The sequence below is a fragment of the Lucilia cuprina genome, chromosome 6 (genome assembly GCF_022045245.1).
Source record: "Lucilia cuprina isolate Lc7/37 chromosome 6, ASM2204524v1, whole genome shotgun sequence".
Classification (NCBI taxonomy): Eukaryota; Metazoa; Arthropoda; class Insecta; order Diptera; family Calliphoridae; genus Lucilia; species Lucilia cuprina.
Window position 1 is genome coordinate 44,415,315 of NC_060954.1, and position 19,495 is coordinate 44,434,809.

At 28.1% G+C, this 19,495-nt stretch overlaps 1 protein-coding gene across 5 annotated transcripts in view; it reads left to right on the forward strand.

Annotated features, from left to right (window-relative positions):
* The window catches only part of LOC111684296 (semaphorin-2A), a 170,054-nt gene that overhangs the window by 142,191 nt on the left and 8,368 nt on the right, over positions 1–19,495 (forward strand). For all 5 annotated transcript variants that reach the window (XM_046953552.1, XM_046953549.1, XM_046953548.1 and 2 more), the window contains 6 exons: positions 2,208–2,345; positions 4,604–4,736; positions 4,921–5,277; positions 11,770–11,998; positions 14,819–15,155; positions 15,311–15,474. In XM_046953552.1, coding sequence (XP_046809508.1) covers positions 2,208–2,345; positions 4,604–4,736; positions 4,921–5,277; positions 11,770–11,998; positions 14,819–15,155; positions 15,311–15,474 — 1,358 coding nt within the window. The remainder of the gene's footprint in view (positions 1–2,207; positions 2,346–4,603; positions 4,737–4,920; positions 5,278–11,769; positions 11,999–14,818; positions 15,156–15,310; positions 15,475–19,495) is intronic.

A 19,495-nucleotide genomic window follows, 5' to 3' on the forward strand; every position in this document is an offset into this window, starting at 1 on the left:
GTCCTTAGATACTGGACCAGCATTAACAATCCATGTTGTTATTTAGGTTAAGTTGTGGCTATTTAGAGAGCAGTAATGTTAAATGCTTAAATGAGAGAAAAATTATATTACATTTATATAAGATTTTAATTTAAGTATAATTTATTTTAAAAGGTCAGTAGTAAATAGGATTTATATTTAAAATAGAAAATTAGATTTCTAAATAAAGCAAGTAAAGATTAAACACGTTATACTACCAGAGTGAGATAGAGAGCATCTGAAAAATACTACAAAGAGACACTAAAGCAATAGAGATCACTTTCGTTGTCAGAAAATTATTGTATACATTTGATTTCGTAGTTTTTAAAGTAGAAAGCCGAAATACAGAGCACTATATGTTGCTTGAACGTTTAATCTCTTTGTAGCTTTTTAGAGATCTCTCTCTTTATAAGAATAAAGCATTTACTCCTGACTCCCATAGAGAGAGAGACGTCTCTATAGCACAGATTTTGTTCTCTCTCTAAAAGAGTGAAGCGTATTCCTTTAATTTTTTTACTCTGCTACTTAAACGTTTATCCTCATTCTAACAGCTTAAAGTTTATATCATTTATTTGCTTTTGAATGTCTTTTTTACGAAAAAGGACTTTGTAGCTTTGTGTCTCGCTTTTTGGAGAAAAAGAGACGTTTAAGATTAATTTGCTTCGGCATATATTTTCTAATAACGAAAGTTGGCTTATATCATATATTATTTGCTTCAGTGTATTACTCTATTTAGAGATCACTCTCTATTCGTATAAATCGTTTACTCTTATCTCAGAGAGAGACGTCTCTGTAGCATAGCTTTTTATTTCCTCTCTAGAAGAGTGAATTGCTTAACAATAATTTTACGTATTTTACTCAGCTACTTAAACTTTTATTCTCATTCTTACAGTTTAACCTCCGTATTCATAAAGATATTAATCACTTATTTTAGGTTTATTATGCACTTTTTCAATACAAAATTCCTACAATAAAACATCAATAACTTTATTAAGCATTTATGAATATGGGGGTGAAGTTTTTACCATCTATTGGCTTTAGAAAGTACTTTTAGAAAGAGAACTTTATTGGTTAGTGTCTCACTCACTTTATTGGTCTCCTGCTATTAGTTCAAAGCGTTAATCTTCTCTTAAAGAGAGATATCTATTTTGACTCTGTTACTTAAACGCTTTATAAGGTTATTGATGGTTTATTGTAAGATTTTTGTATAGAAAGTGTGCGTAATAAACCTAAAATAATCGATTAATATCTTTATGAATACGAAGGGTAAAACTTTTACTATAATACTAGATTTATAAATAATTTTTTTGCTTAGACGTTAATCAACTCTTTTGCGCATGAGTTCAATTGACATTTTTTATAATGTACAATTTTGAATAATATGTCTATTTGACCATGAAAATTTCACCCACTTTACTGCAGCACCCTAATTTTTACAAGGTTGCTATGTTGCATAAAGCTTAAAAAATATGCCCAGAACTAACAATTTTTTAAAAGGTTTTAGGCATTATTAACAAAACAACATTCCTACTCTAACGTCTAAGTAGCATTTAAACCTAAATATATGACCATGACAAAATAAAAAGAAGATTATTAAAAAATATAAAAAAATGTAAAATAAAAACCGCTCTTAATAAAGGTAAATATTAGAAAATTTATTTTCTATTAACTTAATATTTAAGAGATTTTAATCCTAAATAAAATTTAAAAAAAAATTCATATTCAAGAAATAAAATTCCAAAGAAAAGGTAACCTTCCAGTAAACATGTCATTGTTTTTAGTCCTTCAAGTATGAAGCAAAAAAAAAAAAAATACAAAATAAAACTAGAACAAATAGCAAAGGAAACGACATTTCTTTAGTTAAAATATATCTTTAGGTAACGAACTAAATTTAAGTTTTTTTTTACACTAGTATTTGTTGTACAAAGTGCCAAGGTTAGGTTATTCTTAAGATACATATATACAATTTCTTATTTCTCCAACTTGTTTTTTTTTTCTTGTTACATTTAACATACATATTTTGTATTCTATTTTTTATGTTGTTGTGCCTGTGTTCTTTAGCAACTAATGTGATTATTGTCATTTTTATTTTCTTTACTTTCTTCTTTTTTTGTGCTCCTCGCCACGACATACTCTATTTTTGCCATTTTGTAATTGTATTTGACTGCGTGACCCAAACGTAACGTTAGGCAAACTTAACACATTTACCCAGATCTGAGTACGTGCCCGGCATCGGCTTAGGCATTGGTAAATGTCCTTATGATCCTGCTGATAATTCAACGGCGGTTTATGTAGAGAAGGGCAATCCCTTTGGCTTGCCGGCATTGGTAAGTAGAATAATATAAAAACAAAAATGTTTACAATTGTTAAGGGAAAATGAAGAAAATTAAGGTTTGAAGACAATTGTTGATAATCTACTTATTTAACCCATTTCAAACGGTTTTAGAGTTTTGCGAAAACTTTTAATGAGATCGAAATTTTTATAGAATTTATGGGATTTTAAAGGTTTTCATGAATATTAATTTACTAAATATATTAAAAATTTTAATTTACTAAAAATATTAAAAATTTATATTTCACTTTGCGTTGAAAATATTTTCATACAAATGTTTGAAAATACAAAAAGAATTATATGAAAAATAAAGTGAAGTGAAGGGGCGGGACGAGATTTACGAAATAACCTCCTTAATATTTCTTTTTAAAAAGTCATCGATAACTGATGTTTTGTAGAACAGTTTATCGTTTGTAAGAACTTTTCTGTAGTAAAGCTACCTTTAAATGTTTATACAATTTAAGATATTTATCGATAACTTTCTGTAGAGCTTTTCTATGATTTAATAATAATTTGTCTAAAAAAATATCGATAACTTTCTATATACATTTGTTTATGTTTCCATAGAAAAGTATACAAGAACTTTATATAGAACATTAATATAATGAACATCTCTATGAAAAAGTTATCGACAACATTACATTTTAATAGAAAAGTTATCGGTAACTATACTTTTTTATAGAATGTCATCGATAATACTTTTAGATTGAAAATGTATCGAAAGCAAAACTTTTGTTTAGAATTGTGAATGATAAATTTACTTTTCTATAGAAAAGATATCGTAGACTTTTTTTATAGAAAAATTATCGCTAATTTTACTTTTCTTTAAAAAAAATCTTGATAATTTACTTTTATATAGAAATGTTATCAATAATTTTACTTTTCTATAGAAAAGTTTTCAATAACTTTAGATATCTAAAGAAATATTATTGATAACTTAATTTTTCTTTAGAAAAATAATCGATAAAAATACTTATGCATAGAAATGTTATCGAAAATTTACTACCAATAGAAAATTTGTTAATTTTATTTTTCTATAAAAAAGTTATCGATCAATTAATTCTATACAGAAACTTTAACAATAATTTTACTTTTCTGTAAAAAAGTTATCAATAAGTTTAAATTTCTAAAGAAAATTGTCGATAACTATACTTTTCTATAGAAAAATTATCAATAAGTAGACTTCTATATAGAAACGTTATCGACAATTTGCTTTTATATAGAAAAAATGCCAATAACTTTACTTTTCTGTAGAAAAATTGTCATTAACTTTATTTTTTCTATAGATGACTTTCATTAACATTACTTTACTATAGAAAAGTTATCGATTATTATTTTTTTTTTTTTGTATATAGAAAACCTTTCGTTAACTTTATCGATAACTTTTGTTTTCTATATAACTATTATCGATAAATTAGTTCTATATAGATCATTTAGCAAAAACCTTACTTTTTATATAAAAATTATCGTTTACTTTTCTTTTCCATATCAAAGTTATCGTTAACTTTATTTTTCTATAGAAAAGTTATCGTTAACTTTACATTTCTATAGAAAAGTTATCGTTAACTTTACATTTCTATAGAAAATTTACTTTATTTTAGACTTTTCAAAAGAAAACTTCATAACTACATATTTCAATAGAAAAGTTATTGATAAATTGACTTCTCTATAAAAAGTTATCGATTTACAAACTTCTCTAAAGAGAATTTATAGACAACTTTATTTTTTGTAGAAAACTTATCGATAAATTACATATCTATAAAAACAGTTACACATTTCTTCTTTTCCATAGAAAAGTTATCAATAAATTTACTTCTCTATAGAACAAGTTATCGACAAACAAACTTCTCTAAAGAAAATATATAGATAACTTTATTTTTTTTAGAAAACTTATCGATCAATTACATCTCTATAAAACAGTTACACATATGTTGCTTTTACATAGAAAACTTAACGAAAACTTTACTATTTTCTTGCAAAGCTATCGATAACTATATTTATCTTCTGAGAATATTCTATATATTTACTGTTCCTTTATTGATTTAATTATTTTCATATAAAAATTTTTAAAATAAATATGAAAACTTAAATTTAATACGAAAATAAAATTCAATGAATTTTCCTGCCGCACTGTGTAGAGCAACTGAAATAATTCAAAATGGGTTAAATTTTCAATTACATCTCAATTGTATATTTATTAAATTCTCTTTATGACATTTTGTTTTACAAATTTTTCTCTACTTCTCCCTACAGTATTCTGGCACAAATGCCGAATTCACCAAAGCTGATTCAGTTATTTTCCGTTCAGATTTATACAACATGACTTCCGGCCGCAAGGAGCATAATTTTAAACGAACTGTTAAATATGATTCCAAATGGTTGGACAGTAAGTATTCTCACAATTAGCTTATCCTATTCTTAAGCATTTATCAAATGTTTAAGAGAACATATTTTGTTTTATAAATTTGTTATATAAACCTTAGATAAAATCTTAAGAATTAGAACCTAAACTTGTTAAAAAAACAATATTAATTATATCTTATTGTTTTTCTATTCCTTGCCTTTAACAGAACCCAACTTTGTAGGCTCCTTTGACATTGGAGACTATGTGTATTTCTTCTTTCGCGAACATGCTGTAGAATATATAAATTGTGGCAAAGCCATTTATTCGCGTATTGCACGTGTGTGTAAAAATGATCGCGGTGGCAAATATATGACCGGACAAAATTGGGCAACATATTTAAAGGCACGCATCAATTGCAGTATATCAAGTGAATTTCCCTTCTATTTCAATGAAATACAATCAGTCTATAAGATGCCACACGATGATACAAAATTCTATGCAACTTTCACAACAAACACCCACGGCATAGTGGGCTCAGCTGTCTGTAGTTACGATATACGCGACATAAATGCCGCTTTTGAAGGTAAGATGAAATAATTGTATACTAAATTACATACTTTAATTTTAAGGAATATCAAAAAAATAGCATTAAGTTGTAGGAGTAAGAAAAATCCATACGTAGAATGAAATAAAATAAATCCAATAGCATTTTAAAGTAAATGGAGGAGAAAAACCAGGACCATTGTATGTATTTGTATAGTTTACGGTGGCTGTAGGAGAGAGACAAGAATAACTAGAAATGTGTACGAGTATTTGTAAGGATTTATTGTACCTGCTATAAATTCTTAAAGTGAAGTTTTTATATTCCTTGCCATATTTTTTTTTTTATTTTTTGGAAAACATCTAAAGCTGTATAGTATAGTGGTTGTGGCTCCTGAAAGATGTGTTTTACCTCGACTCTACAACCACCTTTATACACATATGGCTTCAAGTTTAATGGCTTTCCGTGTGTTAGTAAATGGTATTAAGAAAAATGTTGTTACATTTATATAAGTATTTTCTTTTTTTAGAACACTTTTTTCTTACTTTTTTCCATACAATTTTTACCAAATCGTTGAACCGTATTACTGTCGCACTAAGAAAATGTTGAATTGTTTAACAAAAATAAGAAAAAAAAAATATTTTTTGTTCAAACAAACTTTTTGATAAAGTTAAAAGTTAATGTTCACAAAATCCTCAACATATACGAAAAAGTCTGCAAAGTTGTTTATAGTTTTTCCAAGTGTGTTTTTATAAAAATAATATTAAATTTAAGTCGGATTAAAAGTGAAAAAAATTAAATTTAATAATATAAAACTTCACAATTTAAGAATTCAAGGGTATGAAACAAAATAAATATGCAAAGGGTGGGTATCTTACGCCTAGAAGAACTAGAACTGAAGTAGAACAAAACTAGGACAGAACTAGAACAGAACTAGAACAGAACTAGAACAGAACTAGAACTAGAACAGAACTAGAACAGAACTAGAACAGAACTAGAACAGAACTAGAACAGAACTAGAACAGAACTAGAACAGAACTAGAACAGAACTAGAACAGAACTAGAACAGAACTAGAACAGAACTAGAACAGAACTAGAACAGAACTAGAACAGAACTAGAACAGAACTAGAACAGAACTCGAACAGAACTAGAACAGAACTAGATCAGATATAGAACACAAACTGCTTCTTAGGTTAGTTCATATTCAAGTCCATAGACTAGCTAATACGTAGACCAATCAGTGATCTATTCAATTGTCTAGTTCATATACCAGTTAAAACACTAGTCCATACACTGCTCAATAGAGTTGTCGATATACTAGTTATAGATATACGAGTATGTAGACTAATCAATAGACTTGCCTATATTCCATGTCATAAATTGGCAAATAAGCTTATACATAGATTAATAAATAGATATGTTCAAACACCAGTCAATAGAACTTTCCATGTACACCGGTAAATATTCTATTCAATAGTGTATGGACTAGTCAATAGTCCATAGATTGTTAAATTACTAGTCAAAAGATCAGTTCATATATGATTCCATCAATATATTATTATAAAGAGTAGTTGATCGACTAATCCATAGGTTAGTTCCTATTCTATAGTATAGTCAATAGAATTGTCCATATTTTTTGTTAATAGGCTAGTCAATATAAGTACTAGTCAATAGAATACTTAACCGACTAATCCGTAGATATCATAATTTACATGACAATTAGCGGATCCACAAATGTTCGTTAAATAGCCACGTAAATATATTATCAGTTGACCTAGTTATAATACAAATGTTCGCCAAACTTTGTACCTTAAAAACTGCAACAAAAGAACTAACAGATACATATTATTTATAATTTATTTTTTATTTATAATATTAGTCCTTCGTCCCGTTAAAAGTCAAACAACAAAACAAGAAAAACCAACACACGTTTAATGTTAAAAACACGTGACATTTACACATGTTTTTTCTTACGTTTGCAATAAAAAACAGCAACTTTTTACACGAATAAAAATCCAGGAAAACAGTTTCATGTATAATTTCGAAAACAAGTTTTGTTATTTTTTTTTTATTTTCGGTTCTGTTTGCTTTTCTTTACGTTTTGTTATGGTATAAACAACTTTTACTATGCCTTGTAATATGCATGTTTGAGCATGCACTTCATGTCACATTTGCATGAACCCATGAAATAAAATAAGAATTGTATAAAAATAGGAAAAATATATGCATATTATACTTTCAAACATACATATGAACGTATACCAGTGTTAAAGCATTGTATATAAATGCATTTTTTTTATATAAAAATAAAATAAAAATAAATGATATAAATTTTAAAAGAAAAACATACTTACGTACATGTAGATATGTGCATTCATACGTAGGTACTAACACACTTCTTTAAAGTGAAATTTAATAAGGATGGGTTTTTGTTTTTACTTTTAAAAATTTTGAGTAAAAATCGTTTATTCTATTGCAATATCCAGCTCATCCAAGATGTTGTCCTTTCTTTATCGATATTAAGTTTGTTAAAACATGTTTTATTTGAGTTGGTGATCTCCACCTCACTCTCAGGATTTGATATCTTCATTTAGCCTAAGGCTTTGATACATCGAATTCCTCATCGCTGTAAATGATAACAGCTTTGATGTCATCGTTTTGAAGGAGACATTTGAACGGTTGTCTTTAAAATTAGTGATCACCGCCTCGCTTCTTTGACTTAATTCTTCCGAATTACTTAATAATGATGTGGACACAGATAATCGATTTCCCACGGCTACTTAAGCATTTTGGTCAGTACAAGTTTTCAATATAAGCCCATTCGAGGAATTTTCCTCCTTTTGACCAACTCTAGCTAAGTGTCTTCGTAGGCAGCAGAGATAAAAGTTCTCTAGAAGCCATTAGAATTGTTTGCTTGCTCTACTGCCCTATTGTTGAACAGATCTTCTAGTTAACTGTACTGGACAATTTGAGGCTGGATGTCGATTTTACAGCTTTGTATGATATATAACACTCCGACACTCAAAATTAGACACGAACATGATGATATATATCTGAAACTATAAATTTAATGGAGAAAAACTGCTGTTTTAGTTGTTCATTTCATGATCTCGTGTCCTTTGTAAAGGACTCCAAAGTATTAAAAAATACATTTTGCAAAAAATATTTTAAAATACTTCTAATGTCAAGCTAACAAAAAGAGTTGTAAAATATTTTGTGTTATTTTTAGTTTATTCTGTCATGATCAAAATCTGTATAAAATAATCTTTCAAAATTTGTTTGAAAAAAAAAATTATATTGAAAATTTTAAAAGATTTTTAAGGATAATAATTTTAAAATACATTTTTTTACAGTTTTTCATCCAAACAGTATAAAATAAAAATAATACACAATATTTCCCAACTCTTATTGTTTTGATTAGTAAAAGTATTTTAAAATATTTTTTGAAAAATGTGATTTTTAAAACTTTGAAGTCATTTTAAAAGGACACAAGATTACAAAATGTAAAACTAGAAACGCAGATTTTTTCCGTTAAATTTAGTATCAGATGTATATTATCCGGACGGTGTAATAGACATAACCTTTCTGCTTTGTCAGTTTCTTTAAAAATAAGCAGTTTATTTTCTTCCAGAATATGCTCTTAATATTTAGCTCATCTGGTGGCCCTAGACCTAAGTTATTGTAGAACGAATCCTTTACAGTTCTGGAATATTGAAGCTTATTCAACAGTTTGTATATTGTATAAAAGAGATCGTCCTTCTGTTTCCTCTTTTAGACACTACTTCCTTCAATTTAGTATCAGATGTATATCATCCGGACGGTGTAATAGACATAACCTTTCTGCTTTGTCAGTTTCTTTAAAAACAAGTAGTTTATTTTCTTCCAGAATATGCTCTTAATATTTAGCTCCTCTGGTGGCCCTAGACCTAAGTTATTGTAAAACCAATCTTTTACAGTTCTGGAATATTGAAGCTTGACGTGGATTCAACAGTTTGTATATTGTATAAAAGAGATCGTCCTTTTGTTTCCTCTTTTAGACACTACTTCCTTCAAGTATGACTTGGTTGTTTTCATAATGCTTGAAATTATTTCTTTCCCTGATAAAGCATATCTTTATCAATATATTTAAAAAAGTAGTTAAATTTCTTCTTGGATATGCTCTCAATAATCAGCTTCTCTTGTGATCTAGTTCTCTTTGTTAAGAGGTGAATATAGAATGAAATATTTCACTCAGAATATTCTAGAATCGACTACTAGAGATTCATTTAAAAATGATTGTTTGCCATTAGAATTTAAAAAGAAAGTAGTTAAATTTCTTCTTGGATATGCTTTCAGTGATCAGCTTTTCTGGTGATCTAGTTCTCTTTGTTAAGAGGTGAATAGAGAATGAAATATATCACTCAGAGTATTCTAGGATCGACTACTAGAGATTCATTTAAAAATTATTGAAATTAGAATTGATTGCGTAGTCTACTTTCTTGTTGTTGTCCTAATCTTTAAGTTTATCCAACTGAACCATTGGATCTGGACGTCGATTCTCCTCTCTTAGAAATCTTGTTTTGTCAATATACTAAAAGAGTAATTTACTTTCTTCTGCTCAGACAAAGAGAATACAATACATCCCTCAGAGACTTCTCTTGAAAGGTTTAGATTTGTCGGTATTTTATAAAATTCTTCTTAGATGCTTTAGAAGTTAAGAGGAAATAAAACCTGAGAGTGCCTAGGTAAGTTTTGGTGGTCGATGGCATTACTTTGCTTGATATGATGACGTTGATGTTATAATCTAAAGATTCAGAGTTGAAACTTTTGCTTATATTAATAAGCTAAAGTTACTGTGTCAAATGTGCATCCAATGTAACACTTTTCGCTATGAAGGATAAGTTACTTAAGATTAGTTACTTGATGATTACTTATAACAAATTACTTGCAACTCAGATCAACACTTGCCACTAGTACTGGATTATTTAGGCTCTGCATAGATATGCATACCTTAAGATGTTCTGAGCTACATAGCTGGTTTTGACCATTATACCATTAGTTTTAAATTGGAATTTAAACTTCCCTAATACATATACTAAATATATGTATAAAACATATAGTATACAAAACGTAACAAAAACTTTCAGAAACAGTTATTTTCATTCATTTTATATTATTATTATTTTTTTTTAACGGAAACGGAAGGCATTGTATGTGGCATTAAGCAATAGGAAAACAAGTAAGAAATTTTAGTCGAGCGAGGCCGACCATTTAATACTTTACACATGTTATAAAAATAAAATTTGATATAGTTTTTTAAATAATGCATTTAAGTTGAATTGTAACTAGCCTCTGATAAACTTAAGTCATTTATTTTTGAATAAAATTATGGACATTTAAGTCAAATGTTGAAGGGGACTAAGGTCAAATGTGGCCCTATAATTATAGAGTTCATGAGGGTCATCAAGGCAGCTTTTTGACGAAATAAAATGATATTAAACATAATTATGAACTTAAAAGACCTATTATCATTGAAATTGCGAACTGTAATTTGATAACAAGTTTTACATGGACGGAAAGAGAGACAGACAGACAGATAACCATACGGACGGACATAGCTAAATGGACTCCGAAAATGATTCCAAGCCGATTTTTATACTTTAAGGCTGGTATAGGACGAATAATATTGTGCGTTACAAACTTAAAATACTTATTCAGGGGATTCAATTGTATGGGGATTAGGTGAAATAATAGAACGAAGTTAAGCATTTTCAATAGGGGTTCGTCTTTGGTACCATAGAAGGTACTGTAACAAATTTTATTTAATAATTGAAATTGCGAACTTTAATTTGATTAGAAGTTTTACATGACGAGAGACGGACACACAGACAGACAGACAGACAGACAGACAGACGGACATAGCTAAATGGACTCGGAAAATGATTCCAATCCGATTTTTATACCTTAAGGTAGGTATAGGACCAATAATTTTCTGCTTTGCAAACTTTAGCTCAAACCCAATATACCCTTCTCACTAAAGTGGTGTAGGGTATACTTAAATTGTTCTACTATAAACATACTCAATAGCAGTGTAAAGAAATTGTTTATTTACTTCAAGAAAGTGATAACTTAAAATCATATTTCTGGCTAAAAACTACTAAGATTGATTGATAAAATATTAAAGTAGAAAAAAACTTTAACACGCCAGATTTTTCGAAAAAGTTCAAATTAACATATATAACACTTTTAAAATAAATAAGCAATATTGTAGCATAGAGTTTAGTAAAGAAATGAAATAAAAATGCATAAACTAAATTTAAATTGTATTTTATTGTTGATTTCATTTAAAAGTATTCTTAAAGAAAGTTGAAAAGAGGCAAACTAAAACGCTAAGGTGTTGACATGTCGTTTTTATATTTCTCAAGACTAAATAAGAATTTTAATTTAAAATATAAACATTTTGTTTTAATTATTTTTATGAATTGCAAATTTAATTTTTTATGAATTTTTATTTTCAAGAAAAACTATTAAATAGTATTTTCTACTCTTTACAGGTAAATTTAAAGAACAAGCCACATCCAACTCAGCTTGGCTGCCGGTTTTAAATTCTAAAGTTCCTGAACCACGTCCCGGTACTTGTGTAAATGATACATCTGCTTTGCCCGATATGGTGTTGAATTTTATACGTAAACATCCCTTAATGGATAAAGCTATCGATCATGAATTTGGCAATCCAGTATTTTATAAACGTGATATTATCTTGACCAAATTGGTTGTGGACAAGTAAGTAGTATATAACGAACGTTTTACTTATTTTATGTTCTTTTTCAGCTTGTCTTCTTCAAAACCCATTTATTTCACTTCCCTTTGTTTTTTCATACATAAAGGCATTTGGGTATTTTTCTTTTGCTGCTAGTATTGCTGTGGCATGAATTTTATAAACGACTTTTTTGCGGTGAAGAATTTAAGAACCAAACTTTTTTTCGTATGTATGTTGTATATTGTATTTCAGTCAGTCTGTTTGTTTTAATACGAAAAGAAAGGAGAAGAACAAAAAAAAAAAAAAAGAAATATTTATGGTATAATGGTTTATACAATGACTTGTGTTGAATAAAGAAAATACAAGCAGCAACAACAGCTTCAACAACAGTATGTAGAATCTTTTTATGGTTTTTCTGTAATGTTGCCAAAAACAAAAGTTTATGCCACACAAAAATATTCGTTCGCTTAACAAAGAAAAAAATATGTAGTCCAAAAACAAAAAAAAAAAAAGAAGAAAATATAAAAAGAGTCAAGGGGTTTTGCAGGCAATGCAATTGTAATCAAAAATAACCAAGTGAGCAGAAAATATAAATTTAATATTTAAATTTTCCTATAAAAAAAGAAAAAACGAAACACAAAAACAACTTTTAAATGTTATTAAGAAAAATGCTATATGGGGAATTGAATTGTTAACAATTATTGTGGCTTTTATACGAAAAGAAGGCAGTAAAGTTTTGTTGTAACAGGCTGTAATAAAAATTAATAATTTATAAAGAGTTTTAATTAAATTATATGAATATGGTTTTAATTTTATATGATTAAATACAGTAGTAATGCAAAAAAAAAACCGACTTAAAATAGTTAGCAGTTTTGCGAGTCGGTAAGGGGGTAAACAAATTAATGTTTACAAGAAAAAACACGTAAACAGACTTCTGAAAAAAGCTTGTATTATAAAGGAGCTACAAGACTTGATGAGGTCAAGAACGATTTAACTAAATCAATGTTGCTCACACACATACTACAATAGACTATCATAGTTATATTTTTGCTGGTAAAGCAGCAGAGAACAGAATTCCATTTAAATTAAAAGTATACTAATAAAATGACTACAAACTATAAAGTATACGCTAACTGTCAAATATTTATTATGGATTTTGACAGCCAGCGTATATCAAAGTCTATACATAAAAAAACTTTCAACTGTTCTCTCATGTTCTCATACATTAATTCGGCATTCTCAAAATTTTGTTGTTGTATTTCTGTGTGTATTTTAAAAACGCCGCGCACAGACCTCGCATCGACAAGTGCTGATCAGCAACTGATTTGATTTTCTCTTTCAGGTTGAGAGCAAACCATCTGATATTGCTCATTTTAAAAAGAAGAAAAATTAAACCTATAGTGTATGTGTATAAACTTAGCGTCAGCAGAATATTCTTACCCTATCACGCGTGCTATGTAATGGCAATATTGATCTTCCCTGAACTAAATGTAGGATAGTCTGTTTTGAAAAGAAACGCATTCCAGCAAAAACTTTTTGAATAGATCAAAAAGTATTGGATGGGTCAGGAGCTGGTTCCGGTTCAAAAAGAATAATTTGAATTTTGAATTTAAAATTTATTATGTTTTTCTAAAGGCAAGTCTATGAACGATCCCTTTTGCTCGTAAACAACCACTGCCCATTTGTGTATCTTATACACAGGTTGTAATTTTCGAACATCGATGTTTCGGTCCATGTAGAAGTACTATATAAGCTATATAACCTCTTGCTATAGTAGTCACTTTGGGAAAAGACAGGTGTCTTGAGCAAACTCAATCTACCCCGACATAATGTTGCCCAACGCCACTACTATGTTAGTTAGTTAGTTAGTTAGTTAGTTAGTTAGTTAGTTAGTTAGTTAGTTAGTTAGTTAGTTAGTTAGTTAGTTAGTTAGTTAGTTAGTTAGTTAGTTAGTTAGTTAGTTAGTTAGTTAGTTAGTTAGTTAGTTAGTTAGTTAGTTAGTTAATTAATAAATTAATTAGTTAGTTAATTAATTAATTAATTAGTTAGTTATACGTTTCTTGTCTAGGTCACAAAAAACTTCCGCATTCGGTTTCAGTAAATTCTTCCCAACCTTTTTCACGTAAATGTTTTGCTGGGTTATCTCTTTGGTATTTAAATACTTGACCCTTTTTATTTTGTAGTTGCTTTTCTCTCATTCTCTGTTGTTGGTTTGCTTTTGAAATATGTCCTTGTTGACCAAGTTCATTTAAGAAAAGATTATTTTTTTATTCCTGCAAATGTGTGTGTGTGTGTTTTTTTAGCTTTGAAATGTTTTTATAGTAGTTGTGTGACTTATGTTAATGGTTCTTGGGGTAATGTTTTTTAAATAACCGAAAATTACAGTAATTTGAAAATGTTTCTTTTTCCCATTCCTTCTTTGGCAACTTTAACAAGTATAAATGTTTTTTGTATGCTGACTTTTTCGGAAAGTACAAAAAAAAAACAAGATACACAAACTTAAGTGGAACAAGAGAAATTATACATATTTTTTTTTTTTTTTTTGCAAATACATTTTTAAACTTAAATTTCAAAGAATTTTTACTAAAGAATAAAATTAAAGCCGCAAAAAAGAAAACAAATTTACCAACTTAAACATTAAGGAAAAAACTTAAAAAATAAGAACTTTGTCTTTAATCTTAACTAAATTGGGTTAAACTTAAAGCATTAAAATTGTTGTCAAGCTAATTAAACTGAAAAGGGTTTAACAACATTTAAAATGCAACAAAAAAGGAAAAACTTTTAATTAAATGTTCTATGTATTATTGTATCTTATCTTTGTTATTATCTTATTTTATTTACAGAATACGCATTGACAAACTAAATCAAGAATATTTAGTGTATTTTATTGGCACTGCCGCTGGTAATATTTATAAAATCGTACAATTCATACGTTATGGTCGACGTCATTCGAATCTTTTGGATATCTTAGAAGTATCGAACAATGAGCCAATACGTGAAATGGGCATAAGTCAAAAGACCGGTTCATTGTATTTGGCTACAGATCATGTGGTAAAACAAATCGATTTGGCAATGTGTGTAAGACGTTATGATTCGTGTTTCCGTTGTGTCGCCGATCCCTATTGCGGTTGGGATAAAGATGCTGGCACTTGCAAGCCATATCAATTGGGTTTACTGCAGGTGAGTGTTTTAAAAGGGCTGACGACTAGTAGATGTTAAATGTTCTTATATGATAATATGACAATTGCTTTAAAATTTCATATGCATGTGAAATCTATTTCATTTTTGGCTTCTCTTTTTGTTTTTCCATTTCTTGTTTTTTTTTCTTTTCATAGGATGTTGCCAACGAAACATCCGGCATTTGTGATACCAGTGTTTTAAAGAAACGTATTACAGCTTCATATGGCCAAACATTACATTTGTCATGTTTTGTTAAAGTTCCAGAAGTTCTAAAACAAAAAACAGTTAGATGGTATCATCATTCAACAGAAAAAGGACGGTAAGTCACTGACATACGAATGTCACATAAAAAATTTAGTTTATATATGAAACTGCAAAAAAAATTCAAAGAAGACAATTTACTGCCAAGTGTTTTGTTTAGTTTTAAAAGAATACTCACATATATACAGTTGAATTCAATTTGTTTTGTTTTTTTAAATGGTCATTGAACCTTTTTTTCTTGTGGACTAATATAATTTTAATATTTTATTTCAATTGATTTTAGAACTGCATTTCTAAAATTTAAATTGGATTTAATGTTTTAAAATTCTTACATACATAAAGTAAGGAGACATAAACATTTTAACCAATAGGGTAGTCCATAAATTAAGTCAAAAAATCTTATTCACAGACTAGTCTAAAGACTATTAACTTAGGTGGGTTCTTATTCTAATTCAGTTCTAGTTCAGATCTAGTTCAGTTCTATTTCAGTTCTAGTTCAATTCTAGTTCAGTTCTAGTTCAGTTCTAGTTCAGTTCTAGTTCAGTTCTAGTTCAGTTCTAGTTCAGTTCTAGTTCTAGTTCAGTTCTAGTTCAGTTCTAGTTCAGTTCTAGTTCAGTTCTAGTTCAGTTCTAGTTCAGTTCTAGTTCAGTTCTAGTTCAGTTCTAGTTCAGTTCTAGTTCAGTTCTAGTTCAGTTCTAGTTCAATTTCAGTTCTGTTTTGCAATATACTGATATGATTCTTAAACTAGGAACTAGTCAGCACACTGAATGAATAAAAGTATTTTGTTACACTTGTTTTACTCTTAATGCAATCGCTTTTGAAAATAACGTTAACCTTATTATCCTAAAAAATACACAAAAAATTTCCAATGAAGTAAAAGATTTGAACCTAATACTGATATTAACTTTTAGACATCATTTTAAAGACAATCAAATTACAAACAAGAAATTTAGAATTCTTAAGTAAATGTAGAAACACAGACAATCAGTAGCCAAATGAAGTAAATACATATCAATGATCAAAAAATACTACATACCAATAATAAAATAATAATAAAATTGCAAAAATTTTGAAATTGAAAAGTTTGATATGCTGTCTAAAAAGCAACAAAAAAAAATTGTATTATTTTAAATGTATTTCAACATCTGCAACAGGAGTAGAAGCAGTTGGTATATTTACAAACACCTACATATAGGCAAATATTTATTTAAATAACCTGCAGTTTAACAAGGTCTCAATATCTCCCTCTGTGGCAGTATTTAACAAATATGTAACTAAAAGTTGGACTTTATTTTGCATATTTCTCGTTTGCTTGATACGTTTTTAGTAACCTAAAGAAATATATTGCTTAATTTTGAAATGCTGAACTTGCAACACCCCGAACTTCAGAATTAAGAACACAATTTTATTAAAGAAATATACAAATTTATTTATTTACTGATATATTTACAAATACTACTACCAAACAACTCACCTACATACATATGTATCTAAAAAAGAAACAAATATATAGCTGTTTTTCCATAAGGATTTCTGAACCCATACAGCTAAACACAGTCAGACTGTGTAAAAGCATTATAAAGAAAATAAAAAAAAATTTTAAAAGCATAAACTGTTGAAACACATTTTAAAGTGTCAATTTACCGCTTTAATACAAAATATAACGTTTTCTTTTTTTACTTAAAATTTTTCTTCTCTTTAACTCCACCACCCCCTTCATAAACAACATTTGAATTGAATTTATTCGGGGAAAAAAAGGAACAAATGTATTTACTTCTATTCAATGTTGTTATTTTTTTCTTTCTGTATACTTTTTTCTAGCATAAATATTATCTAAAAGCATCATCAGTTACATTTCCGTTGTCATTATAAACGTATTGTATGTTTATTATTGGTTCTCGAAATATTTGAATTTAACTAAAGCTTTTGCAATAAGTGAAATAGAAGTTTAGTCAATAAAGGAAAGAAAAAGATGGAAATAAATTTGGTTATAACTTCATTAGAACTTCTGAGAATTTATGTATAAAGTTACATCTGTTGTCTGACAGGATGTTTTTTTTATTGAGATTTCAAAATATTTTTACTAACACATACATATATATATGAAATCTCTCACATGTGTTATAGCTAAATACTAATATCGTAGTCACTTTCTAAGTCGATTAGAATATGTCCGTCCGTCCATGTAAACCTGATGGGTAAAGTATAAACCACAATTTTTAAGATATTTTGAAAAAAAATGTGAACCAAACGTGTTTTTGGGATACAGGGACAAAGCCTATTGTACATAAAATTGAAAGTATTTCTATCGGCTTAGAATCACTTAGTCTTATAGAAGCTTCAACACTTCCGATTTCGGTAATGATCTAGCCTCATGCCCGACTATACTTTACAACTTGTTACTTGTTGTTACTCTCAATACATAAATATGCGGAGCCAAGTCTTATAAACGACTTTGCCTAGACCTAAATTACTCAATTGATTTCTGAAGAGTTCGTCCTTACTTGAGCAAAATTTACCTTAAAAGACTATTGTTCGAAAATTACTTTAAAGCACTTATTAATATGGAATTAAAATCATTCAATTGTATTCTGAAAAGTTCGGCCCTTACTTAAGCAAAATTCCCCGTAAAAGACTTTTAATTAAAACTCATATTAATATCGATTATAAAAGTTTAAACTTTTGAGAAATTTCTGTTAAGTTATTGAAAAATTTAAAAAAAATTAACGCTACGGGATTAATAAAACGTTAGTGGTTAGTATTTTATTATTTTTGTTTTAATTCTACATTAAATCCTTAAACAGCCTTTAACTTTTCTCTTCATAATAAATGTTTACACTAACTTAATCAGAATTCCTCACCATAAGTACACTTCATTTTCTATTCATTTAACACTGAAGAACACTTTAAAAAAATAATTTGAACAAATAATTAGTGTATAGAAAATTCGTTCTTGACCTACTAAAATACACACTTATTCACTGTGTGAAACAAAATACTTGTATTTAAAAAGAGAAAATTTGTTTTCATTTATATACATATCAATAGCATACTTTATGGCAAACTCGTAACTTAACCTACAAACAGGGTAATAGAAAGAAGACAAGTAGAAGAAAAAAATAAAAAACACAAATTTTCATATTTATAAATATTTAGGGGTGAGTTGAGTAGGATGATTACTAGCATCTCTTTAATATACTTGACTGAATTTACAAAATCTTAAGTATTTATTTTATATCAATGACAAAATAATAAAATATTTTCTTTATTTTTATATACATTACAATTTTCTTCTTCTAACATTTGTGAAGGATTTATTATTATATTGTTATTAAAACGTAATCATTTTCCATGTGTCTATCTAATTTTTTGCTTATAAACAAGAGTGTCAAAAAATATGACACAAAAAAAATTTGCATATGTTTAGGGGTTAGGGGGAGTGTGTATATTTTAAGGGTGGTTGTTTGTATTTGAAGTTACAATTTCATTGTATGCTATTTTTTATTCGTAAATATTCTGTGTGTTAGATTAGAAATTAATTTGTTACAGTAACTCAAAATGTCACCCTTGGTTGTCAAGTATTTAAAAAACAATTTATTATTCATATTTACAAATTTGATTTGTTCTGGTATATTTTTGCAAAGCGCAAAATTTATTATTTATTAAATAATAATAATACATTCTCCGGTTTGTGTGTGTTTATAAGATTTTGCCTACTCATGTTCTGTATTATTTTGGTTGTGATTTTTTCAAGGATTTTATGGTGAAGAAAAAATAAGCATTTTGTATGTATAAATCTGTATGATATTCTATAAAGATAGTTACTTAATTGTTAATGAACTATGTAGTAAATGTTTAAGTAAAAATAAAAAATGTAAACGTTTTAATTTAAACAAGTTGCTTTCCTTGTACCAGTTTTTGATAACGAATAAAGCCATATATTCTGTTAAATTTGGCTTCCAGTTCAGTTTTAGTTTAGTTCTAGTTCAGTTCTAGTTCAGTTCTAGTTCAGTTTTAGTTCAGTTCTAGTTCAGTTCTAGTTCAGTTCTAGTTCAGTTCTAGTTCAGTTCTAGTTCAGT